General features: G+C 37.6%; 1 protein-coding gene across 2 annotated transcripts; it reads right to left on the bottom strand.

Annotated features, from left to right (window-relative positions):
- Positions 1-5,722: 5,722 nt before the first annotated feature.
- Positions 5,723-12,259, bottom strand: ITM2A (integral membrane protein 2A). 2 transcript variants are annotated; one of them, XM_058713325.1, is made up of 6 exons: positions 11,964-12,259; positions 7,686-7,817; positions 7,212-7,409; positions 6,871-6,981; positions 6,270-6,420; positions 5,723-6,118 (listed from the first exon to the last, which is right to left on the bottom strand). In XM_058713325.1, the coding sequence occupies exons 1-6, from the start codon at positions 12,045-12,047 to the stop codon at positions 6,030-6,032; spliced, it is 765 nt and encodes a 254-aa protein (XP_058569308.1). In that variant the 5' UTR covers positions 12,048-12,259; the 3' UTR covers positions 5,723-6,029. The 2 variants fall into 2 exon arrangements, with proteins under 2 accessions (XP_058569308.1, XP_058569306.1); XM_058713323.1 differs by having other exon boundaries at positions 11,937-12,253.
- Between the last annotated feature and the right edge of the window lie 14,361 nt (positions 12,260-26,620).

Below are 26,620 nucleotides of genomic sequence, written 5' to 3' on the forward strand. Positions count from 1 at the left end.
AAGATCAAAATTTCACTATTCGCAGATGGCATGATACTGTATATGGAAAACCCAAAAGCTTCCTCCAAAAAACTGCTAGAACTGATCCACGAATTCAGCAAAGTGGCAAGATATAAAATTAATGCACAGAAATTGGTTGCATTCCCATACACCAACAGGAGGCAACAAAAAGAGAAATGAAGGAATTGATCCCATTTATAATTGCACCAAAACCCATAAAATACCTAGGAATAAATCTAACCAAAGAGGTGAAAAATCTATACACCAAATACTATATAAAGCTTATGAATGGAATTGAAGAAGACACCAAAAAATGGAAAAATATTCCATGCTCCTGGATAGGAAGAACAAATAATGTTAAAATGTCAATACTACCCAAAGCAGTGTACATATTTAATGCAATACCTATCAAAAAAAACACACCAGTATTATTCACAGAGCTAGAACAAACAATCCTAAAATTTGTATGGAACCCTAAAAGACCCCTAATAGCCAAAGAAATCTGGAAAAAGAAAAACAAAGCAGGAGGCATCACAATCCCAGACTTCAAGGTGTATTCCAAAGCTGTAATCATCAACACAGTATGGTAGTGGCACAAAAAAACAACAACACTCAGATCAACGGAAAAGAATAGAGAACCCAGAAATGGACTCACAAACGTATGGCCAACTAATCTTTGAAAAAGGAGGAAAGAATATCGAATGGAATACAGACAGTCTCTTCAGCAAGTGGTGCTGGGAAAACTGGACAACATCATGCAAAAAAATGAACCTGGATCACTTTCTTACACCATACACAAAATTAAACTCAAAATGGATGAACAACCTAAATATAAGACAGAAAGCCATCGAAGTCCTCGAGGAGAAAGCAGGCAGAAACCTCTTTGACCTTGGCTGTAGCAACTTCTTACTCAACACGTCTCCAGAGGGAAGGGAAACAAAAGCAAAAATGAACTATTGGGCCCTCATCAAAATAAAACCTTCTTCACAGTGAAGGAAACAATCAGCAAATCTCAAAGGCAACCGACAGAATGGGAGAAGATATTTGCAAACAACATATCAGATAAAGGGTTAGTGTCCAAAATCTATAACGATATCAAACTCAACACCAAAGAAACAAATAATCTGGTGAAGAAATGGGCAAAAGACATGAATATACACTTCTCTAAAGAAGATATCCAGATGGCAAACCAACACATGAAAAAAATTCTCAACATCATTCATCACCAGGGAAATACAAATCAAAACCACAATGAGGTACCACCTCACACTTGTCAGAATGGCTAACATTAACAACTCAGGCAACAACAGATGTTGGCGAGGATGCAGAGAAAGGAGGATGCAGATATCTTTTGTACTGCTGGTGGGAATGCAAAATGTTGCAGCCACTCTGGAAAACATGATGAAGATACCTCAAAAAATTAAAGATAGAACTACCCTATGACCCAGCAATTGCACTACTACGTATTTATCCAAGGGATACAGGTATGCTGTTTCAAAGGGACACATGCACCCCCATGTTTATAGCAGTGCTATAAACAATAGCCAAAGTATGGAAAGGGCCCAAATGTCCATCGAGGGATGAATGGATAAAGAATATGTGGTATATATATACAATGGAGTATTACTCAGCAATCAAAAATAATGAAATCTTTCCATTTGCCACTACGTGGATGGAACTAGAGGGTAATTTACTAAGTGAAATTAGTCATAGAAAGACAAATATCATATGACTTCACTCATATGAGGACTTTAATATACAAATACGTGAACATAACAGATGGGAAGCAAAAATAATATATAACAAGGAGGGGGACATAAGAGTCTCTTAAATATGGAGAACAGAGGGCTACTGGATGGGTTGTGGAAGGGGGATGGGCTAAATGGGTAAGGGACATTAAAGAATCTACTCTGAAATCATTTTCGCACTATATGCTAACTTGGATACAAATTTTAAAAATACATTAAGTAAAAAAATTAAAAAATGTTTAGTGTATTTTTCAAAAAGAGTAATTAGGGTGATAGATTTTACTGGGTACAGTTTTGGCTACTAAAATAAATTGTCACTACCAGCAAGTGATCAATAATATCATGAACATGGTTTATCCTAATACAAGAGAAAGAGTGTAAACTTTTGGCACCCTTTGTATGGAGTTTATACTCTTATCCATTCTGATACCTTATGTCTTTTGATTGGGGCATTTAGTCAATTTACATTCAGAGTGATTATTGAAAGATATGGATTCAGTGTCATTGCGTTTTATGTAGGTTCATGTTTGTGGTGATGTCTCTGACCTGTTGTAGTCTTTTCTGCTTTCCACTCACAGAGTTCCCTTTGGGATCTTTTGCAGGGATGGTTTAGTGGTAATGAACTCCCTTAGTTTTTGTTTGCCTACAAAACCCTTTATATCTTCTATTCTGAATGACAGTCTTGCTGGATAAAAGATTCTTGGCTGTATATTTTTCCTATTTAGTACATTGAATAATTTCTGTCACTCCCTTCTCACCTGTCAATTTTCAGTAGACAGGTGTGCTACCACCCTTATTTACCTTTGTAGGTTAAGGACTGTTTGTCCCTAGCTGCTTTCAGAATTCTCTCTTTATCTTTGTATTTTGCCAGTTTCACTATGATGTGTTATGGTATTGACCCGCTTTTGTTGATTTTGAAGGGAATTTTCTGTACCTCTTGGACTTGAATGCCTGTTTCCTTCCCCAAATTAGGAAATTTCTCAGCTATAATTTGTTCAGATAAACCTTCTGCCTCTTTCTCTACCTCTTCCTGAACTTCTATGGTATGGCTATTGTTTCATTTCATGGAATCATTTAGCTCTCTAATTCTCCCCTCATGATCTAGTTATTTCCTTTCCCTTTTTTCAGCTTAATAATTTTTCATAATTTTGTCTTCTATTTCACCTATTCTCTCCTCTGCTTCTTCTATCCTTGCTGTCACTGTATACAGTTTGTTTTGCATCTCATTTATAACATTTCTTAATTAATTGTGACTAGTTCTTAGGTCTTTGATTTCTGCAGCAAGTTTCTCTCTTGTATGTTTTTCTTAAGCCCACTTATTATTCTTATGACTGTTTTCTAAATTTTTGTTCAGCTATATTGTTTATATCTGTTTTGAGCTATCATTTCTTCTTGAATTTTCCTTGGAAGGGAATTCTTCCATTTCATCATTTTGACTAAGTTTCTGTCCTTTGTGTGTTTTAATAGCTTGTTATGTGCCCTGCACCTGTGAGTACTAGTATATTCAAAAGGGGTCATATACTGTCTAGGCCCTGGCACTTCAGGAAGTGTCTTAGAGTATGTTGTGTGCACTCTGTCGTTGTGTTTTGGCTGCTTTATCCCATTGGTTGGTCTTCTTCAAAGCTCCTTCTTGTTTCAAATGGTGGAGTGTTTGGACTTTCAACTAGGTGTGCTTTGATCTGTTCACTGAAGTAACCCTGGAAAAAAAGAAAGGTGTGGGGGAAGTCTTATTCCATACAAAGAGATAAATGAAAGGGGAGAAAAGAAGATCAAGCAGAGAATCAAAACAAACTCTAATCAAGAGAGAGGGAAAGGAAAATAAAGAATAATATAGAAAAGGTGTAAAAAAAGAATGGAATAAAAATGCCTGGTTAAACAAAGAAACAAACAAATCAGAAATATATGTGTGTGTGTGTGTGTGTATACACATATGTGTGTGTGTGTGTGTGTGTGTGTGTAAAAAAGTTGACCAAAAACAAATCAGAAACTATAATTCTGATTCCAAAAGAAAAAAAAAAGAAAAAACGGACAAAAACAAAACAAAACAAAACAATCAGTTGTCTGTTGATGCCTGGGACTGGTGGTTATGCTGGTCTGGAAGAGAGGCCGGCTGTTTTGGGTCCCTCTTCTTCCAGTAAATAAGCAGTTGCCAGGCACTGAGGGGTGGGGTTTGGTGCATGCAGGTACCGCCTCCACTGGGGGCCACTGTGCTGCTCCATGAAGGCCCACCTCGGTGGTGTTGGGGAGAAAATGGTGACACCCCAACCTCTCCTCACTGGACAGGATGTCTCAAACCACTAGCACGGGCGGTGAGGTCTGTTTGACCTGTTCCACAGTTCTCCCGCACCTTCTAGGTGCTCAGCTGGGATTCAAAACCCGATGTCTTGGGGCACCTGGGTGGATCAGTTGGTTAAGTGACCAACTTCAGCTTAGGTAATGATCTCAAGGTTCATGAGTTTGAGCCTTGTGTTGGGCTCTGTGCTGACAGCTCAGAGCCTGAAGCCTGCTTTGAATTCTGTGTCTCCCTCTGCCCTCCCCCAATCTCTCTCTCCCTCTCAAAAATGAATAAACATAAAAATAAAAATTAAACATTAAACATTAAAAAACCGATGTGTTAAAAGGCCTTGCACCACGCAGCCCCTGTTCTAGTGTAGTGCCACTCAGCCCTGCCAATAAAAGGTTTTTGGCTTGTGCCTGCTGGGTCTCTTGTCCTTGGGGAGGCAATAAACCCTCTTCCCACAGTATTCAGGAAGGGGACTGTTCTCTCTCAGTGTGCCCCAGAGATTGCTACAGCTCCTAGACCATCTCCTTCCCCACCAGGTGGGCACACACCACCAGCTCTGTTCTAGAGAAAGGTGCACACTTTAAAAACCTGCAAGTTCCAGCTCCTAAGGCTGTTAAAAATAGAACCTGGCACTCTCTGTATTTCTTGTTCCCTATCCATGGTCTTGAATGGTTTTCTCCAATACTGAAGCCTTCATTCTCTCCCTTTTGTCTCTCCACAGAAGGGGTTCCCTCCCCGTTGTATCTTCCCCAATTCACATACATGCACCTCAATCCTACCAAGCTGTCTCCCTCCATCTGTGGAATTCCTTTTGCCACTCCACAGATTGATTTCCTGGGTGTTCCAAGTGATCTGACCTCAAGACAGCTGTGTTTGAGGGATGAGGGAAATCCCAGTCCCCCTACTTCTCTGCAATCTTAACTCCTCCTCCCTAGAGTTTATACTCTTAGACAAGTGAGTACAGATCACAGTATGTGATGTTATTAAAGGTTGTCATCATCTTATCCAAGGTTAGTTCTTAATGACCTTTTGTAGCCCTCTATGTTTGTTTATATTTTTATGAAAGAGAAAACGCATTAAAATGTTTGAAATTGCTATGAGCCTAAAGGCTCTTAACAAATAGTCAACTTTACATTTATGCCAGTTATGAGGAATTTATATAATAGTAATTGATATAATATCAAAAAAGAAATAAAAATGAGATTAAAAAATATAAATGTGTGGAAGTATGAATAAGGGCAGAGCTAAATTCATTATTTTAGATCAATTTCAGGTACACCAAAGCCAAATAAGTAATGTTGTTTGCATTAAGTGAGAAACAGTGGCTTAATATGGGAAAATTTATTATAGGGTTGTAGAATTCATACAACCTAAATTCCTCAACACTTGTACAGTTTTGTGTATTTCACAATACAGATATCAGTGAGATAGAATCACTGTATTTGTGAAACTGACTTGTGTATGAATTTGTTTATATGTAAATCAAATCTATTACAGAGTACCTAACAGAAATAAAAAATATGTAATTTCTATATTCAAGAAAATTATACCAAATGAAAAATAAAACTTCACAATGTTAAGAGATTTGATGTGTTTTACAAAAAAAATTCAGAAATAATTTTAAATATTTTTAATTTAAAACATGTTCTACCATGTGATTGAGTGAAGAACTTATTTTAAAAAAACCACACACAAAGGATGGAATTTATTGTCAGGATGTTAGCTGATATATTCATGCTGCTTTCAGAAGTCTAAACCCTATAAATTGAAAAGAAATCACAGAATTATTTAATTTAAATTTCAAACAAAAAGAAATGCCAATTAAACTAAAAATTGACAAGAACTTGCAGTGGTTAGTTATTTTCCTTCTTTTTTTTTGTATAAGAAATAGAGTATGCATGAGTAAATATCATGAGTATCCCACACACTTTAATGTTGAAGTCATATTGTAAATCTCTGACTTCTTATTACTAAGGATACTCTTTTCCTGTTGCCTCTCACTCTTGACAGATCTTGGTCTCAACAACAAATTCGTTGGGGAAGTGTCTAATCTTCCAGCATTTATCAATGGCACGTTTGTTGAAACCTGTGAGAAAATGCACAAAGAAGTGGTTTTTTAACTTTCTATGTAAATTAAAACATATCTAGATTTGCTGTCTACATTTCTACTCTACTCCATCTTTAGTTTCCTTCACTTTCTAAATAACACAGGTTGAAGGAAAGAATAAATTTCCTACCCAGCAAGAGGTCTCTTCTACGAAGGCGGAAGGACTTGCGGTTGTTGCAAAGTTGGTATATAAAGATGCCGAGGTTGCTAACATCACAGATCTCCTCTACAGCAACCATGTCTTCACGAACAACATATGTGTGAGATAGGTATTTGCCACTCTAAAATTTTTATAAAAAGATTGAAATAAGAACTTAAAAACACCATTTCAATCCTTACCTAGAGCACATATACTTTTTTCTAATAGACTTTATTTTTTAGAGCAGTTTTAGGGTGACAGCACACTTTTTTAAGGTTTATTTATTTATTTTGCGAGAGACAGAAACAGTGTGAGCGAGGGAAGGGCAGAGAACGAGGGAGAGAGAATCCCAAGCAGGTTCGACGCTGTCAGCGTACAGCCAGATGTGGGGCTTGAACTCACAAACTGTGAGATCATGCCCTGAGCTGAAACCAAGAGTTGGATGCTTAACCAACTGAGCCACCCAGGCACCCCTACAGCACACTTTTTATTTGAAAACTATTTCAACAATATGGAATGTTGTGGCTCAAATCATTTGTTTTTAATGAGGAAGCAAATGCTGAAATGAAAATTTGACATCCAAAATACGTACTGCCAGTTTGCCAAAGAACTCCATCAAATTCTTTGGAGGAAGAACAATAGAAGTATTGAGAGGCATCAGATAACAGTTCCCCAGGAGCAAGTCCAGGTAAGCAGTCATGCCCTGTTGGGGAAAGGGAAAAGTAAACTATGATGTAAAGAGCATTAATTCTTCAGATTGTAACTACCATTATAACAAGTAGCTACATCTTTTTAAAATCTGCTAATGTATATTCAATAGCAAAAGATTGAAAAAGGGTTTGCTGCAAAAAGATGTACATTTATGAACAGATTTAATACTTACTAATAAACTAAGAAAAAAATCAGGAAAACCTAAAGAAGTGATAAATCCACCTTTTCAAAGTCGTGAATAATTGCTGCAGGATCACTATCAGAGAAACTGGGGACAGGCACATCAATGATTGCAATGTTGTCATCTTCACGGATGTCAGCTTCCTCTGTCACAGGCAGGAAGTAGTGCTTTGCTCCTTGAAGGGAATTTTCAGGGTCTTCAGAGTCAAAGAAGCACATCTCTCCATGATAGATGGTATTCTAAAAGACAAAAAGGGAGAATTAAAAACTTTTAATACTTACTACCATGACATTTGAATCATTCCTCACACATCAATTCATTGTACAGTTTGTCAAGCTGAGGATTTCTGATTACAGTTGTCACCATGAAGACAAATTAATTTTAGAAATTGAATGGTAATTTGAAAATTTGTCCTAAATCTTAATTTCTCTGGTGACCACCACAGATTTACTTAAGTTGCTACTACAGGTATAGCAATTAGTAATTCAAATTATAAGGATTATAATTATTATTACCTTGGGCATGAAGTACTTGTAAATGCAGGCTCCACCAACAATAAGTCCTGCCAAGATGAATGAAAGGCCTAAGAGAGTAAGCATGCATCTCCCAGAGGAGCCCTCTTTTTCCTGGGTGGCAAACTGGAGCTCCTGTTTATTAAAAAGCAAGATCAAAAACAAAAACCAGATTGCACTTTTAGTCACATAGCTGCTTTGTACATAATTTACTTTCTTGAAATACCAGATAATTTTTAAAAGATGTTATTAAGTCATTCTAGATTAAAATTATTTCCAGATAACTTCTGATATTTAATAGATGTAAAAACATCCAATTATATTAACCTTCCTTCTGGCATTTACAAATCCAACTGCAGACATGAAGTTTTTTCAAAATACACACTTCTAGATTCAGCTGAAAATAATTCATTTATGGAATAAATTATCCTCTTTAAATAAATGGAAGTTGTTAATTTTTAGACTTTTATAGTGATAGAATCACTAACCTTCTTGAATATAATTATGTTGCTTTACTATCTCTTGTAAATCAACTTTTTTTGCCAATTTAAAGGTGAATTAATGTATTTTGATTTATTAAATGATTTTCAAAAAGCCAGTTTTAAAATTTGTTTTATATAAAAAGTTCTATAAGACATATGTATGTCATTTTTCCCTATTCTAGAAATTAAAATTTTGAAAATGAGATATATTTCTTAATGTTCCTAATTTTAGTGAGAAATTAGCCTTTTCAATATCACCCACTGTTCTGTAATTATTTACTTCATGAATGTAATAATGTTTTCCAAATTCTGGGTGAAACACTAGATTTTACAGTACAAGATTTGTGATAGCTGGGAGCAAAAGCTGTGCATATAACAATAAAATTCTGTTAAATCCATAATTTGTTCAGGAATTGGAACCAGAAAGATCCAAAGCAAACATGTAACTGATTAACTGTATTCTTCTGAAGGTAATGGACCATGGGACCCTCCAATCCCATTCTTTTATTTTTTATTTATTTGTTTATTTTTTTAATGCTTATTTATTTTTGAGACAGAGAGAGACAGAGCACGAGCAGGGGAAGGGCAGAAAGAGAGGGAGACAAAGAATTCAACGCAGGCTTCAGGCTCTGAGCTATCAGCACAGAGCCTAATATTGGGCGCAAACACAAGAACCGCCAGATCATGACCTGAACCGAAGTTGGAGGCTTAACCGAATGAGCCACCCAGGCAACCCCCTCCAATCCCATTCTTGTATGTCACAATATGTTCTAAGCAGCATTGTATTATTATGCAAGGATAGAATAAATGATATCAGCGAACTTTGTTTCTTGTAATTAGTGGGTAAATCATTCAGACTGGTATAAAAATATAATTTGTAGTATTTCAGGACATTAACTCTTTTCCATGACAACTACTATAAAGGTTATGGCACCCAATTCACCTTCAATTAATCTGGTGAAAATAGATGCATGGATTATAAGGAGAGACAATTATTTGGTAAATGGCTTGTCAAAAAATTATATTTCTTTAAAATTCAAAGAAGTTTGGTATTCACACTTTCTTAGCTAAATTCATTTAAATTGAAACCTTCCATTAATACTGTATAAACCTTGAAGGCTGTTACTTGTCCCAATAGTTTTCAGAACTTATACATTATTTCTATCAAAAAACTAACCTAAAATTAACATTACAATAGCAGAATTATAAATTATGACTGTGAATCACAGTAATCTAGAGCTAGAGACTTAGCAATTATATTTTAGATGATTAAATTGAGGTCCAGGGGCGCCTGTGTGGCTCAGTCGGTTGAGCATCTGACTTCGGCTCAGGTCGTGATCTCGCAGCTCGTGAGTTCGAGCCCCACGTCAGGCTCTGTGCTGACAGCTCGGAGCCTGGAGTCTGCTTCAGATTCTGTGCCTCCCTCTCTCTCTGCCCCAACCCACTTGCATTCTGTCTCTGTCTCTCAAAAAAAATAAATAAACATTAAAAAATTAAAAAGATGAATCTTTAAAAAAAATAAATTGAGGTCCAAAGAGATGAAGTGACTTGCCCCTAAGTCACAAAATGACTTAATTTGAAATACTCAAAGCAATGAATTTATTTTTTTTTCTTGTCACTGCAATATGAGAAGAGCAATTTACACTGCAATTTCATTTATTATTAAGCAAGGTCTATGTATTAGAGTTTCAATTTAATAAAATTCCCTACCATTCTAGGAAGGATCTTTTTTTTCATTTAAATTTGCTGGAACTCAGGATGGCATGGATTCTCATTTACCATAGCTAATTTCTCTCTAAACTGTATTGTAAAGTCATCGTACACAACCTCTGACATACTATTCTGTTGTGATCAGTTTCCTTTTTTTAATTTTTTAAACATTTATTTATTATTGAGAAACAGAGAGACAGAGCATGAGCATGGGAGGGGCAGAGAGAGGGGAGACACAGAATCTGAAGCAGGCTCCAGGCTCTCAGCTGTCAGCACAGAGCCCGACACAAGGCCAGAACTCACAAACGCAAGATCATGACCTGAGCCAAAGTGGGATGCTTAACCGACTGAGCCACCTAGGCGCCCCAGTTGTGCTCAGTTTCTAATGAGCAGATTAATACATCACAATATAATGTGCCAAGTATTATTAAATCTGTGTCCTGTAGTGGCCAGGTCAAGATCCTGTGGAAGCTTCTCCAACATCTAACAAAGAAATATAATCATAGTACTAATGTTCATTTTTGTTTATTCCTCATCACACCACAGGCCTAGAAGAAGTACTGCTTGCATATTAACTATCCAACTACAAATCATGAAGTTTTTGGTCGTGAGAGAAAAATAAAGGGATTACTATGTGGCTATATTTAACTACTGGCATCTCATTAGACCTCCCAAAAATCTGGCCATGTTTCACTTACAAAGTGAGTAGGACAGTTACATATTTGATCTTAAGTCATTTAATCAAAACTTCCACAATGCAAGGGAGTTTTACTTTTTAGTTCTGAAATGTATAATACCCAAAAGCGAGTTTGATTGCTTGGTTAAATATTAAAAATTTCTGTGATAAAAACTCTGCATAAGCACATAAGCATTTCAAATTGTGTGCATAAGTTTTTACTACATGGCTTCTCATTTCACTCAAAGTACTTTTAAAAACTCCACTCTGAACACAGAAGTTAAAACTTTAAAAAGAGAAGATGACAAGTTAAGACAGATCTGGAAACTGACACTGCACAGATTTAGTAGAACAAGAAAGAAATACAATTGTCCCTTTTAACATTGAGGTTTTACTGAGGAAAACAAGTAGTTTCCAAACACTGAACCATGTTAGATTTTTAAAGGAAATAGAAATTGGACTAAATAAATAATGGCTAACATTTTGGGGGAGAAACTACCTCAATTTCTGGCAATGCTAGAAGTTTAAATTACAGGGTCGGATCTGCTTCAGATCTCTCTACGGGGGAGGTGGTAGAAGGGATATCACGAAAAGGAAGTACTTAAAAGAAGAAAAAAATAAACGTTAACATTTCTTTTTAGGGATGAAGAGTGCTGCCTTTAGGAAATGCCACTCTGAAAACATACAAGGATCTTGCAGTGAACATCTCAAATTCTAATTAAAACCAACCTCAATTTTGACAGCTCCTTTACCAAATGCTTAAAACTGCTATGACTAGGGAGAAATTGAAAATATACACAGGCGTACACAGACACATACTAGTCCCAACCCATACAGCTTTGAGTCAAAGCTGTTCTGTGCCCCACAGCCCACCCCTGCAAACATTCAGAAATCCTAGAAAGATTTAAATTCATAGATCTTTATCCATACCAAAAGCAAACAAAGAACAATTAAATCTCTTCCCCTTGCTCACCGTATCTGCTCCATCGCTGCGGATGCTTTATGCACCCCTGGAGCTGGACACTGAACAACGTGCATATAGGTGATCCTCAGCACACCCCCCCCCACCATGTTCCCCGGGAAAGGGTGACATTGGGTCCCAAGGGTTCTCCTCAAACGCTCTCTAACATCCCTTCAAGATATACCACATGGGCTAGAACCCACGGAAAGTAGTGCGATGCATGGGGATGTTAAGGGGCGTGGGGCACTACAGAGGGAAGGCGGCCTGACTAGAGGGAACCGGAGAACCGGTAAACCAGATTAACAGAGCGGAGAGGGCAGCTTTCATTTTGTCCTCTATCAGTTGCCTCTTCCTTCCCTCCAAATCACCCCCTCTCCACCTTACCGACCCTAGCAGGCAGTCTGGGGTGGAGTCAGTAGTGCTACCTTGCGGGTCAAGATCTGAGCTCCCACCGTTCGATTTACAAGAGCCTCCACGTCTTGCCGCGCCTCCTCTTTTTGCACCGCTGTGACTGTACTGAAGGCTATTTTCACCATCGTGTATCTTTGGGCTGTGCGGTAAGGCTTGGCTGGAATCAGCGTCTTGGGTTGCAGGTTGTAAAAAGAAGAAATCGCGCTAGCCCTAACAGGACCTACTTTCTCCCTTGCCTGTCTTAAGCAGCTGCAAACCCAGGTTTGGGGATACTTATGACGCAGACCTAAACTGGGTGGGAGACTGTGGGAGGGCCCAGGGAAGGGCTGAGGGAGGAGTGGGAGGGGGTCCAAATGCTGGGTTGGGGGTGGGGGTTGCCCAAGAGGAAAGAGAAGGGGAGGTGGAGCCCTTAGGCAGCTGGGGTTTGACATGCCTCACCTGCTCTCCAGGCATGCTCCCACCCACCCTCTGCACCCTCAGATAAGAACAAGACAGGAAGTCTGCTGTATTGTGTCTTTCTGCCTCTGTCCAGGCCACAATAGCCCCTGAGTCTGATTTTGTTTTCCCAAACCTGAACCTGCCTCCCCCGAAGGGGCCAGGAACTGTAACTTGGCACCAACTCAAGCTTCCTCAGCTGTGCACTGACTCAGGTCCCAAAAGTACAGTCCATGACTATTGTGTACCTTTATAATAATACCTTCCCTTTAAAGAACACTCAGAAGTCTGTTTATAGTTACTTGGTTTATTCTCTCATCATCTTGTTTTCTTTCTTGGCGTTTGTTTGCTTTGTAACTTCAGCTCCCCAACCTAGAAATAAATAAATAAATAAAAATCAGAAATATAGCACTCCTGCCTCTTCAACTCCCCATTTTGCAGGTAGGACAAGATGACACAGAGGAGTGTGGAAAGTTCATAGTGAATCTATGAAATAATCCAGACCCTTTCACTTTCTCAGATCAAGGAAACCAGAGTAAGGTGTCAGTACAGACCTTGTTTGTCTTCAGCCACTAGTTGTGAGATCTGCAGAGAGAAAAGCAATGGTGTGTATACCTATGCATTTAGGGAGGTAGAAGCATGAAAAAAAAACAATAATAATCCCAAAGAGGGCTGAATTAGAAAGCATTATTGGAACATTTATATGTGCAACTAGTATAACCATGCCATTTATTCACAATCAAGATCAGATAAGGTATAACAACCAGGCTACCTTAATACTATTTCACTAGATTCCAACTAGTAAATTGGTCTTAAAAAACAAACAAAAAAATAACACTTCAGAGAATTGACTAAACCTCCTGGTAGACTACTGTTTAATAGCAAGACAGAGGAACTAAAGAATTTTTCACGTCAGTAACTTTTGTCCTATTAAAATACAACACACTTGTTTTTCTTTTGACCTTGAAGCCTCCAAGCCAAATGCAAAAATAAATGTACCTTCTTTAATCTGAGACTCATTTAGGAAATAATATTTTTATCAGAAAGTGGCTTTTTTTTCTTTATATATAATAACCATTACACAGAGCTTCCCACCCTTCCCCTACACCCAACCTAGCAAATCTTGATTACTCGCTGATATTCATTAGAAAATTAGAGTAATGTCTTAGGAGAAAAAAGTTGGCCTAAAGGCATAATGAAATCTTAGTTTCCCCCTCTTTCTCCTCTTTCTAGGCATATCATAAGAAAGAACCGTCATGTGCCTCCTTTTCCTTTCCAGGCCTTGCTTCTACTTGGCTTTTTTCCTCCTCCACACACTGCCTGCCTGGGGAATGCATAGAGTAGGCTTTCTTTATTGTATACACAAGCCCCATTTAAATCACTGAGTCTAACAAGACTCCAGGCCTCATTCCCAGTCCCTGTTTGCATTTTAAACAGCTTTGGCAGTTGTGATGAGGAGCTCTCCATCAGAACTATTGTCCTCTGTATTTGCTTGTGTGACTTATGTTTGATGTTTATTCTCTTTGAACAGAAACTGGAATGTTGAATGACAGGCCTGGGCCCTCTAGTCTTTATATTCCACTCTATCCATTATGCTAAGTCAGCAGAGCTAAATCTGCTCACAGTTTTATGGTCCTAAACCTGTAGAGTGCATTTGCTAAGCAACGAGGAGTTTTCAGTTTTCTGGTATGTACTTTCTTTTAGAAAATCTGGAAGTAGATGCTTCTGCTTCTTTACCATACCAGCTCCTTGTTAGCTGCCTGATACTTATCAATATAATCTTTAAAGAGGTGTATTTGGGTGATAGAAGAAAGAGATGTGAATTGGAAGTCTAAATCAGTTCTGTAGCTTCCCAATTTCACAGAACTCAAACCTCAAACTGAAAGTCGTGACAAACTAATGTCTATATAAAGACAAGATTATTCTAAATATACTTGTGCCTTATAAATGGGTCCCTCAGAAAGGGCACTGCCAACATAGCTATGTCTGAAGGATTTGTTCTTTCAAAAACTGAAAAAAAAAGAACAAGACCTTATAGAAGCATAAAATATCAGATTTGGATGGGACCTTAAAAGTTGGGTTCCATTCCCTCTGTAGCTGCCTAGTGAACAGGTGTCTTGCCCAAAGTTCAGTCAGCAGCAAAAGGAGTCTGGAAGTCTGTTTCCTCAGTTCTTTCTATTATAGTTTGCTACCTCTTGTGTTTAGTGTCTTCTCTGACCCAGCTGTTACTTATAATTAAGCTTATATCCCTCTTCCACAAAAACACTTTGCACAGAAAAATCAAATAAAAATAATTTTAAAAAGCTTTTGCCAATGCTATATTATTTCCTCATTTCATATCCAGTGTTACTTTTCAGGAACTTCCTCCAGACATTTTTGTTGTTGTTGTTTTTGTTTTGTTTATTCCATCAGAATTTGGGAAGTCTATAATCTGTATGAAAGAGGGGTTTTTTTTTGCTATATTTTTAATAGCATTTGGTCCAACATGACACATTCTTAGCTTGGCAAACACAGACACATACAGAAATACACACAGACAGACACAATGTACCCATTGGTGGCTGATGACAAGAAATGAACAGGTGTGAGGTACAGTCAGTAGAATCTGCAGTCTGGTCTTCAGGTGGATCCAACATATCACATTGTGATAATTTACTCTGGGTTATAATGAGCACAGGTGCTGGAAACATCATTTAGTGTCGGTTTAATATTAACCATTCTGAAGTGCTCACTAAAAAACATCTGGGATTTTTTCCCCTCATCTCCTTCTCCTGCTCACCCTACCACATCCTTTTGCTCTTCTTACCCTCACAGAGCCAGATGTTTCCTGTCTAGATTAGAACATTCTGGCTGCATAATGACTATGTGGAAGCAGCCCTGGTCATATTAGCCTTGTACTGATGGTGTGTTCCAAAGCTTCATTACTGTGACTTTAATTAATTGATCTCATAAATTTGGCATATTGAATTCAAAGGTGTTCTTTGAATCTTCACTCAGTGACTGTGCACCTATTTATTACTGAGTTGTAACAGCAATTTTCACAGAAGTAAATGCTTTTGGTTTATGTGTTTCTGGTTTTCATGCCTGATCCACAAAGGTTTTATAAATCACTGTGTTGCCCCTTTAAATGCCCTATGTTTGTATAAAAAACCTCATGACAAGGGGCCCTAGCACATTCAATGGAAAGACTATAAAAACTTCCAGAACACTTGACATAAAACTGATATATTATGTAATAATGTTTCTAGTAGAAACCAGGACCTCATTCATCATAAAAGGCACTCCCTAAGTCCCATGCTGCATATTAAAGAAATGGTCACCCTCTAGTCACACTACAGATTTCCACTCCTAATCAGAGGTGAACAACCTAGAAGTTTTAGAGGAAAACGCTGCTGTGAAAAAAATGAATTTTGCCAAACAAAGAAGCCTTGGGACAAACTCAGACAGCAAACCCTTCATTCAGGACCCTTCTTGGGGCCTCAATTTTATCCCTTACAAATTGAGGAAATGGGCCTATAAATCTAGATGTGTTTAGTTTACTTTTTTTGTCAGTGCAAAAGTCTCTGTAGCTGCTCTATTTGCTGGACTTTAGCTTAAGTTGATAAATATTAACTAGGGAGCTAAAAGCAATAATCTTTTGATTAGAATGGTGACAGCATTGAGTCCTTTGGTAGGGTTGTGAAAAGGAGTGTTAGGAAATTAAACAGTGTTTTCCCTCTTCCTCATCCCTATATCTAATCAGCTACCATATTCTACCAAGCCCTGTCAAACAGTATCTCTTGCATCTGTTGCCATCCTCACTTCAACCTGTTACCAGCTTACTCTTAATTTATTTTGAAAGCCTTTTGAATGTTCTCCCTGCCTGTTCCTGTCCATTTTTGACTCTTCCATACCACCAGTCTTTCAAAAATACAGCTTATTTAGTGGTGCTCCATTGCTTCCAGCAATAAGGCAAAAGTCCTTTGTCTTAAAGTTAAAATCACCTCATACTTTGGCCCTAACTTCCCTTCGGCAGCTTTAGCTCCCTTACACCTATCCTTTCTCCCAAATAGCTTTATTGACAATTCCCTAAACACAGGTTGGTCAACACTGCTACCACAAAGTTTTGTCAGTCTTTGTACACCTTGGGAATACCCAACTTTATTCCCTTCACCTCAGCAACTTCTAGGTATCCTTCCAATTCCCAGTCAAATCTCATCTTTTTCTTAAGCCTTCTAAGCCACTAAGCCTAAAGTGACCTGTCTCTGAATTTCTTTAGCAATTATTCATTTGGTGAAAAATTATTCACTGCCTTATTTCTTATTAAATTATTTATTTGTAATTTTTAATTAAAGAAACAGTACAACATGAAAGAAATACTTGAGAAATGAGAAGAGTGATAGGGTAGAGGGGCTAACCCCAAATCCCTGGTCCCTAAATGGAAAACTTACTGTTTTTGAGAATATAGGTCTTCTTTCTCCTGTACCATCACTTATGAATTTTTGTGACCTTGAAATGGTTAACATCTCTAAGTCTCAATTTCCCCATCTGGATAATAGGAAAATAATAGTACTTACTTCCCAGGGTTGCTATATTATTAAGAGGTAACATGCGTGAAACTGAGTAAAAACTCAGCCTGGCTCAGGGGAATCAAAGTTTTCTAATGTTGTTATTTTTATATTCCATTTCAGTCATGCTATATGCATATTTTCATAGAAGATGGCATGTTATTTTTTCAATTAACAATTCTCCATAAGTATATTTTTCCATTGGAACCATCTTCATACAGATTATTTTTAATTGTTTTATAACAATCTGTAGTACATATACATCATACTTTACTCATGATTTCCTTTATTATTAGGTACTTGAGTTGCCTCCCATAATCTTTTGTTATTATAAATAATATTTTGATTAATATTTTAGGCATAAAAAGTTCCCTTCATTTGGATGATTTCCTTTGAATGAATTTTTAATTTTTTTAATGTTTATTTATTTTTGAGAGAGAGGCAGAGAGCGAGCAGGGGAGGGGCAGAGAGAGAGGGAGACACAGAATCTGAAACATGCTCCAGGCTCTGAGCTGTCAGCACAGAGCCCAATGTGGGACTCAAACCCATGAACCTTGAGATCATGACCTGAGCTGAAGTCAGATTCCTAACCGACTGAGCCACCCAGGTGCCCCATCATTTGAATGAATTTTTAGAAATGAGGTTTTTGAGTAAAAGAGTATACACATTGCTATGGCTCTTATACAAATTAAGATAGCTCTAGGTTTATACATACATCAATTTTGTGTATTATCCCCTAATTAGAAAGTTATATAATATTCAAAATAATATTTAGTTGTGTTTTTTTTTCTATTTCTTTAAACATTGTCATACCAAGGTTGAACATTTTTCGTATGTATGTTTGCCACTATATCCTCTCTTACAAATTGTTCATAGTCTTTTCCCAGTTATCATTTTGGACCTTAATGTCTTTGTTTTAATTTCTATAGGTACTTTAGAGAGACTATAAAGAGTATATTTTTGTGTTATATTTGCCACTATATTTTTCTGGCCCATTATTTACTTGTTTTAGTTATTTTTTAATGTATAGTAATTTCACATTTGTGTGAAGTCCAGTATGTCAGTATTTTCCTTTGGGATTGCTTTTTTTTTTTTCACTCTTATCCTTCAAAGTTAATCTCCAATCTGCCTCCTTTGACGGCTCTTATTCTTATGTTGTAATGTTGTATTAGTCTATTTTTATTTGACTGTTATCAATCTAGATTATAAAGTCTCCAAATTCAGGGATTCTATTTTATACTATACGCAGAGTGGAAAGAGGACTGACTTGTGAGTTCAAAAACCTGTACTTGAAGCCACATAATTGCTATGTAACTTTAAATATATCAGTATATTTCTTTTGGCTTCTACAAAACTGATTCCCCCTCTGTTTTTTTTCACAAGTTATTAGGAGTGGCAAAGGTAGTTATGTACATAACTTTAATTAATGGCAATGCATCATTAAGCATCAGTTGTAGGGGCGCCTGGGTGGCTCAGTTGGTTGAGTGACCAGCTTCAGCTCAGGTCATGATCTCAGGTTTGTGAGTTAGAGCCCCGCGTCGGGCTATGTGCTGACAGCTCAGAGCCTGGAGCCTGCTTTGGATTCTGTGTCTCCCTCTCTCTCTGCCCCTCCCCCACTCATGTGTTGTCTCTCTCTGTCTCAGAAATAAATAAACATTTTAAAAAATCAGTTGTAATTATTCATGTAACCAACAGTGCCTAGCACAGTGCTGCTTTGATAAGAGGCTCTCAGTAAAATTGTGTTTTTTAAAGGTTCATTTTATTTATGAGAGAGAGAATAAAAGAGTGTGCATAAGTTGGGGAGGGGCAAAGAGAGAGAGAGAGACAGGGGATTCCAAGTGGGCTCTGTGCTGACAGCAGAGAACCTGATGCAGGGCTGGAACTCATGAACAGTGAGATCAAGACATGAGTTGAACTCAGATGATTAACCAACTGAGCCACCCAGGCACCCCCTCTGTAAAATTGTTTAATTAGAATTTTATGGGATAATCATATATTAGGGGAAAACAATTAAATAAGTCAGCGTACTAAATGCTCACATTAGCCAGGATTACTGTCTATTCACTCTAAATTTTCTAGTAATTAGCAAGGATTACTGTCCTTTAACTCTAAATTTTCTAGTGTAAAATGAATTGCAAATGCTCTACTTTATAATAAACTGTGTCTTTGTTTGATTTGGGAATTGTGGTGTCCTTGACCATGACATCTCATTAATGGATTTTAGCTAGATTAAAAAAAAAATGAAGTTAGCTGTTGTTTAAACTTTAGCCATGAAACAAGCACAGAAATTCACCTTAAGGAAATTTTGAAAACTATCTTTGCTACAGAGTGAAGATTACCCATGCTTAATAGTACGTGATCTTCTAAATGAAAAATAATCTGGAAAATCAAAGTTTGATACAGTGTCTAAGATCCCATTGTAGTTATTTTGCTTTAAATCTGCTCTGTGGAACATAGAAATACTACTGCAATGAATTTGCAGTGGCAACCTTTAAATTCTTTTAGTTACGTGAGATTTGTGGCACTAAATGGAGAAACGCTAAAACTATGCACTGATACACATCTCTTAAAGGTGGAGAATGCATAACCTCAGATAAGGTGCCTACCTTCATATATGAAGAAACTCAATGTCATGAAGTGTGAAGCCAAAAAAGACATAACTTATTCATAAATCAATATGTAAGTGTATCAGCTCTTCATGCCTTTCTGGAAAAAAAGGGTGCAAACACACACACACACACACACACACCCCAATAATTCATGTTACTTGTTTTATAAAATATTTGACAAACTACATATGTATTAAATGTCCAAACATGAAGGAGGAGATACAAAATAACTATGCTTACATTTCTTTTTTTTATTTTTTTAAAAAATGTTTATTTATTTTGTGAGAGAGACAGTGCCTGCATGAGTGACTGGGGGAAGGGCAGAGAGAGGGAGAGAGAGAATCCCAAGTAATCTCTGTGCCAAAATCAGTACCAAATGCTTTGGAAGGTACCTGAAAGTTAGAGAAGTAAAATAATGGTATGTGAAAAGATTTCAAATTCGTGATCAAAGTCATTTTTGCAATAATAATTATAATAAGATATAAGTAATAGTATGATTAAAATACATTATTATTGTCATCCCATATTAATAGAGCTTCCTTAGGTCATTGAGATTTCAACTGTGAATATGGACGTCCTGAATGTGACTGAATTCTGGGACCACTCATACATGGAATCACTGGAATTAATGCAAAAATTGCTTGACATTTGCATAGCATCATAAATCAAGTGTGTTTCTCCTTAAACTTAGTGCCTGCTTCGATCATCTTATCATTGAATGTAATTAATCTAAACACCTGTGCCAAAAAAACCACTAAATTTGCTTTTAAACATTTCAGGATCTCAAGGTTTAAATGAGCAAAATACTCAAAGTATCACAATGTTATTGTCCGTTGGTGGGGTGGAGGATGAAGTGAGGAAACATCCAAATACATAAGAATGCTTAGAAACTGATCCAATTCTTGGAATTTGTGGCATGGTGTAGGGAAAGAACAGTAAAGTTAGTCAGGGAAACTACCTTTGGGCTCTGTTATGGATACCCTATATAACTTTTGGCAAGTCACTCCCCTCTCTTTGTCCTGTATACTAAATAGTGGCTGTCAGCATTAAGTGAACTAATGTGTGTAAAAAAAAAATCTTTATAAGCTGCAAAGCACTAACTACTTTAAAGATTATATTATCAACAATACATTATCAAAATATTATTGAAAGAAATTAAAGATTTAAATAAATGAAAAGATATTCCATGTTTATGGTTTGGAAAACTTAATATTTGTAAGAAGGCAGTATACCTCAAATTAATCTGATTCAACATAATTCTTACCAAAATATCATCTGGATTTTGTGCAATAATTGATAAGACGATCCTAAAATTAATATGGAAATACAAGAGGCCCAGAATTCCCAAAACCATCGTGAAAAAGAACAAAGTTGGGGCCAGAGAGAGTTGGGAAGATGGCAGTATAGGAGGATGCTGGGCTCACCTTGTACTGCTGAGTGCTTGGATTCCACCCACATCTGCCTAAATAACCCAGAAAACTGCCAGAAGACTAGCAAAATGGACTCTCCAGAGCCAAGCATATACAAGAGGCCCACGGAAGAGGGTAGGAAGGGCAGAGAGGCGGTGTGTGCTACATGGGCTGGTGGGAGGGAACTAGGGCGGAGGAGGGGCAGCCCACCGGTAATGGCAGAGCCCCCCAAGTCTGGATTGCAAAAGTGGAGGGGCCAGACTGCGTGAGATCTGACAGCGAGTGGGACTTAACATCTGGAATGTTAACAGTCAACAGCTCTGATCTTGGACAGAGGGGAGTGTGAGAGAATGCCGGGAGGGAGATTTGTTGAGCTCTGGAAGACAGAGCTCAGCTTGGCTGGGGAACAAAGGTGCTGGCAAGCACATTTCCCTCTCCTATCCCACAGCCGAAATTCCAAAGGGAACCAGTTCCCATCACCAAACTTGCTTGCACTGCACAAATGCCCACAAACTCCCAATGCTGTACTTCTGTGGATCCATCCCTCAGATGGGCCTGCCTCCCTCCCAGTGCTTCAAGGCCCCTCCCACAGGGGAATACCAACTGCAAAGTGAGCTAAGTCTGCCCCTCTTGCCCCTTTGTACCTTGCAGATCTACCACAGCAAATACACCCTTGGCCAGATCCCATCGAAGCAGCACCACAAGCTTGGCAGTGTGCAAGTAGCCCTGACATGAGACACACCACTCCACAGTGAGTCCTGCCCCTGGCGAAGGGGAAGACAAGGTACACACCAGTTTGACTGTGGCCCCAGCAGTTGGCTGGGGGCAGATATTGGTTGGGTCTGACTGTGGCCCTCCCAACCAACACTATTTATTCCAGACAGCACAGGGAAAGTGCCCTGCAGTTTGGAGCTATCAAAGACACTACCCAAAATGACAAAATGGAAGAATTCTCCTCAAAAGAAACTCCAGGAAGTAGTGACAGCTAACAAATTGATCAAAAAGGATTTAAGCAATATAACAGAACAAGAATTTAGAATAATAGTCATAAAATTAATCCCTGGGCTTGAGAAAAGCATAGAGGACAGCAGAGAATCTATTGTTACAGAGATCAAGGGACTAAGAAATAGTCATGAGGAGCTAAAAAATGCTATGAATGAGGTGCAAAATAAAATGGAGGCAGCCATAGCACAGATTGAAGAGGCAGAGGAGAGAAGGTTAATTAGAAAATAAAATTATGGAAAAAGAGGAAGCTGAGAAGAAGAGAGATAAAAACAATCCAGGAGTAGGAAGGGAGAATTAGAGAACTAAGTGATGAAATCAAATGGAACAATATCCGTATCATAGGAATTCCAGAAGAAGAAGAAGAAGAAGAAGAAGAAGAAGAAGAAGAAGAGAAAGAAAGGGGCTGAAGGTGTACTTGAACAAATCACAGCTGAGAACTTCCCTGATCTGGGGAAGGAAACAGGCATTGAAATCCAAGAGGCACAGAGAACTCCCTTCAGACATAACTGGAATCGATCTTCTGCATGACATATCATAGTGAAACTTGCAAACTACAAGGATAAAGAGAGAATTCTGAAAGCAGCTAGGGATAAACATGCTCTAACATATAAAGGGAGACCTATAAGACTAGTGATGGATTTATCTACTGAAACTTGGCAGGCCAGAAAAGAATGGCAGGAAATCTTCAATGTGATGAACAGAAAAAATATGCAGCCAAAAATCTTTATCCAGCAAGTCTGTCATTCAGAATAGAAGGAGAGATAAAGGTTTTCCCAAACAAACAGAAACTAAAGGAATTCATCACCATTAAACCAGCCGTACAAGAGATCCTCAGGGGGATTCTGTGAGTGAAATGTTGCAAGGACCACAAGGTACCAGAGACATCCCTACAAGCATGAAACCTACAGACATCACAATGACTCTAAACCCATATCTTTCAAAAATAACTCTGAGTGTAAATGGACTAAATGATCCAACCAAAAGACATAGGGTATCATAATGGATAAAAATACAAGACCCATCTATTTTCTGTCTACAAGAGACTCATTTTAGACCTGAGGACACCTTCAGATTGAAAGTGAGGGGATGGAGAACTATCTATCATGCTACTGGAAGTCAAAAGAAAGGTAGAATAGCCATACTTATATCAGACAAACTAGACTTTAAATTAAAGGCTGTAACAAGAGATGAAGAAGGGCATTATATAATAATTACAGGGTCTATCCATCAGGAAGAGCTAACAATTATAAATGTCTATGTGCCAAATATGGGAGCCGCCAAATATATAAAACAAATATCACAAATATAAGCAACTTTATTGATAAGAATGATGTAATTGCAGGAAACTTTAATACTCCACTAACAACAATGGATAGATCATCTAGACACAGGATCAATAAAGAAACAAGGGCCCTAAATGATACATTGGATCACATGGACTTGACAGATATATTTAGATCTCTGCATCCCAAAGCAACAAAATATACTTTCTTCTTGAGTGCACATTGAACATTCTCCAAGATAGATCACATACTGGGTCACAAAACAGCCCTTCATAAGTATAAAGAATTGAGATCTTACCTTGCACACTTTCAGACCACAATGCTATGAAGCTTGAAATCAACCACAGGAAAAAGTCTGGAAAACCTCCAAAAGCATGGAGGTTAAAGAATACCCTACTAAAGAATGAATGGGTCAACCAGGCAGTTAGAGAAGAAATTAAAAAATATATAGAAACAAATGAAAATGAAAAGACAACAATCCAAATGCTTTGGGATGCAGCGAAGGCAGTCCTGAGAGGAAAATACATTGCAATCCAGGCCTATCTGAAGAAACAAGAAAAATCCCAAATACAAAATCTAACAGCACACCTAAAGGAAATAGAAGCAGAGCAGCAGAGACACCCCAAACCCAGCGGAAGAAGAGAAATAATAAAGATCAGAGCAGAAATAAACAATATAGAATCTAAGAAAACAGTAGATCAGATCAATATAAAGAAGAGTTGGTTTTTTGAAAAAAGTTGATAAACCTCTAGCCCAGCTTCCCAAAAAGAAAAGGGACAGGACCCAAATAGACAAAATCACAAATGAAAATTAATTTATTACAACCAGTCCCTCAGAAATACAAGCAATTATCAGGGAATATTATGAAAAATTATACATCAACAAACTGGACAACCTGGAAGAAATGGACAAATTCCTAAGCACCCACACAGTTTCAGAACTCACACAGGAAGAAACAGAAAATGAACAATCCCATAATCAGTGAAGAAATTGAATCAGTTATCAAAAATCTCCCAACAAATAAGAGTCCAAGACCAGATGGTTTCCCTGGGGAATTCTTCCAGACATTTAAAGCAGACTTAATACCTATCCTTCTCAAGCCTCTACAAAAAATAGATAAGGAAGGAAAACTTCCAGATTCATTACTTGAAGCCAACATTAATTTGATTCCCAAACCAGAGACCCAGCAAAAAAAAAAAAAAAAAAAAAAGAGAGAGAGAGAGAGAGAGAAATACAGGCTAATATCCCTGATGAATATGGATGCAAAAATTCTCAACAAGATCCTAGCAAAACGAATTCAACAGCATATAAAAAGAATTATTCACCATGATCAAATGGGATTCATTCTTGGGCTGCAGGGCTGGTTCAATATTTGCAAATCAATCAATGAGATACATCACATTAATAAAAGAAAATATAAGAACCATATTATCCTGTCAATCAATGCAGAAGAAGCATTTGACAAAATTCAGCATCTCTTATTAATAAAAACCCTCGAGAAAGTCTGGATAGACAGAACATACTTAAACATCATCAAAACCATTTATAAAAAGCTCACTGCTAATATAATTCTCAATGGGGAAAAACAGAGCTTTTTCCCTGAGATCAGGAACATGACAGGGATGCCACTCCCACCACTGTTGTTTAACATAGTGTTGGAAGTTCTAGCATCAGCAATCAGACAACAAAAGGAAATCAAAGGCATCAAAATTGGCAAAGATGAAGTCAAGTTTTCACTTTTTGAAGATGACTTGATACTATACATGGAAAACACGATAGACTCCACCAAAAGTCTCCTAGAACTGATACATGAATTCAGCAAAGTTGCAGGATACAAAATCAATGTACATAAATCGGTTGCATTTTTATACACCAATAATGAAGGAACAGAAAGAGAAATAAAGAAACATCCCATTCACAATTGCACGGAGAACCATAAAATACTTAGGAATAAATCTAACCAAAGATGTAAAAGATCTGTATGCTGAAAACTATAGAAAGCTTATGAAGGAAATTGAAGGAGATACCAAGAAATGGAAAAAACATTCTGTGCTCTTGGATTGGAAGAATAAATATTGTTGAAATGTCAATACTACCCAAAGCTATCTACATATTCAATGCAATCCCAATCAAAATTGCACCAGCATTCTTCTCAAAGCTAGAACAAGCAATCCTAAAATTTGTATGGAACCAGAAAAGATCCCAAATTGCCAAAGTAATATTGAAGAAAAAGACCAAAGTGGGAGACATCACAATCCCAGAATTTAGCCTCTATTACAAAGCTGTAATCATCAAGACAGCATGATTTTGGCACAAAAGCATAGACCAATGGAATAGAATAGAGACTCCAGAATTGGACCCACAAAAGTATGGCCAACTAATCTTTGACAAAGCAGGAAAGAATATCCAATGGAAAAAAATTACAGTCTCTTTAAAAATGTTGCTGGGAGAACTGGTCAGCAACATGCAGAAGAATGAAATTAGACCACTTTCTTACACCATTAACAAAAATAAACTCAAAATGGATAAGGGACCTGAATGTGAGACATGAAACAATTAATACCCTAGAGGAGAAAACAGGAAAAAACCTCTCTGACCTCAGCCCCAGAAATTTCTTACTTGACACATCTTCAAGGGCAAGGGAATTAAAAGCACAATTCCTCATAAAGGAATCGGGACCTCATAAAGACAAAAAGCTTCTGCACTGCAAAGCAAAAAATCAACAAATCTAAAAGGCAACCAACAGAATGGGAAAAGACATTTGCAAATAACATATCAAACAAAGGGCTAGTATCCAAAATCTATAAAGAACTCACCAAACTCCACACCCGAAAAACAAATAATCCAGTGAAAAAATGGGTAGAAGACATGAATAGACACTTCTCTAAAGAAGACATCCAGATGGCCAACAGGTACAGGAAAAGATGCTCAACGTCACTCCTCATTAGGGAAATACAAACCAAAACCACACTGAGATATCACCTCCTGCTAGTCAGAGTGGCTAATATTAACAAGTCAGGAGACTACAGATGCTGGAGAGGATGTGGAGAAACGGGAACCCTCTTGCACTGTTGGTGGGAATGCAAACTGCTGCAGCTGCTCTGGAAAACAGTGTGGAGGTTCCTCAAACAATTAAAAATAGATCTACCTTATGACCCAGCAATAGCACTGCTAGGAATTTACCCAAGGGTTACAGGAGTGTTGATGCATAGGGGCATTTATACCCCAATGTTTATAGCAGCATTTTCAACAATAGCTAAATTATGGAAAGAGCCTAAATGCCCATCAACTGATGAATGGATAAAGAAATTGTGGTTTATATACACAATCGAATACTACTTGGCAATGAGAGAGAATGAAATATGGCCTTTTGTAGCAACGTGGATGGAACTGGAGAGTGTTATGCTGAG

The sequence above is a fragment of the Neofelis nebulosa genome, chromosome X, assembly GCF_028018385.1.
Source record: "Neofelis nebulosa isolate mNeoNeb1 chromosome X, mNeoNeb1.pri, whole genome shotgun sequence".
Classification (NCBI taxonomy): Eukaryota; Metazoa; Chordata; class Mammalia; order Carnivora; family Felidae; genus Neofelis; species Neofelis nebulosa.

What these genes read in the sequence shown, in the direction of transcription:
- ITM2A (XM_058713323.1), bottom strand. Translation starts at nt 12,047, where the DNA reads ATGGTGAAAATAGCCTTCAGTACAGTCACAGCGGTGCAAAAAGAGGAG. An exon ending in CTCAGATCTTGACCCGCAAG is followed by an intron (nt 7,818 to 11,936) that starts GTAGCACTACTG and finishes TTTAATAAACAG; the next exon opens with GAGCTCCAGTTTGCCACCCA. An exon ending in TAGAAGAGACCTCTTGCTGG is followed by an intron (nt 6,119 to 6,269) that starts GTAGGAAATTTA and finishes ATTTTCTCACAG; the next exon opens with GTTTCAACAAACGTGCCATT.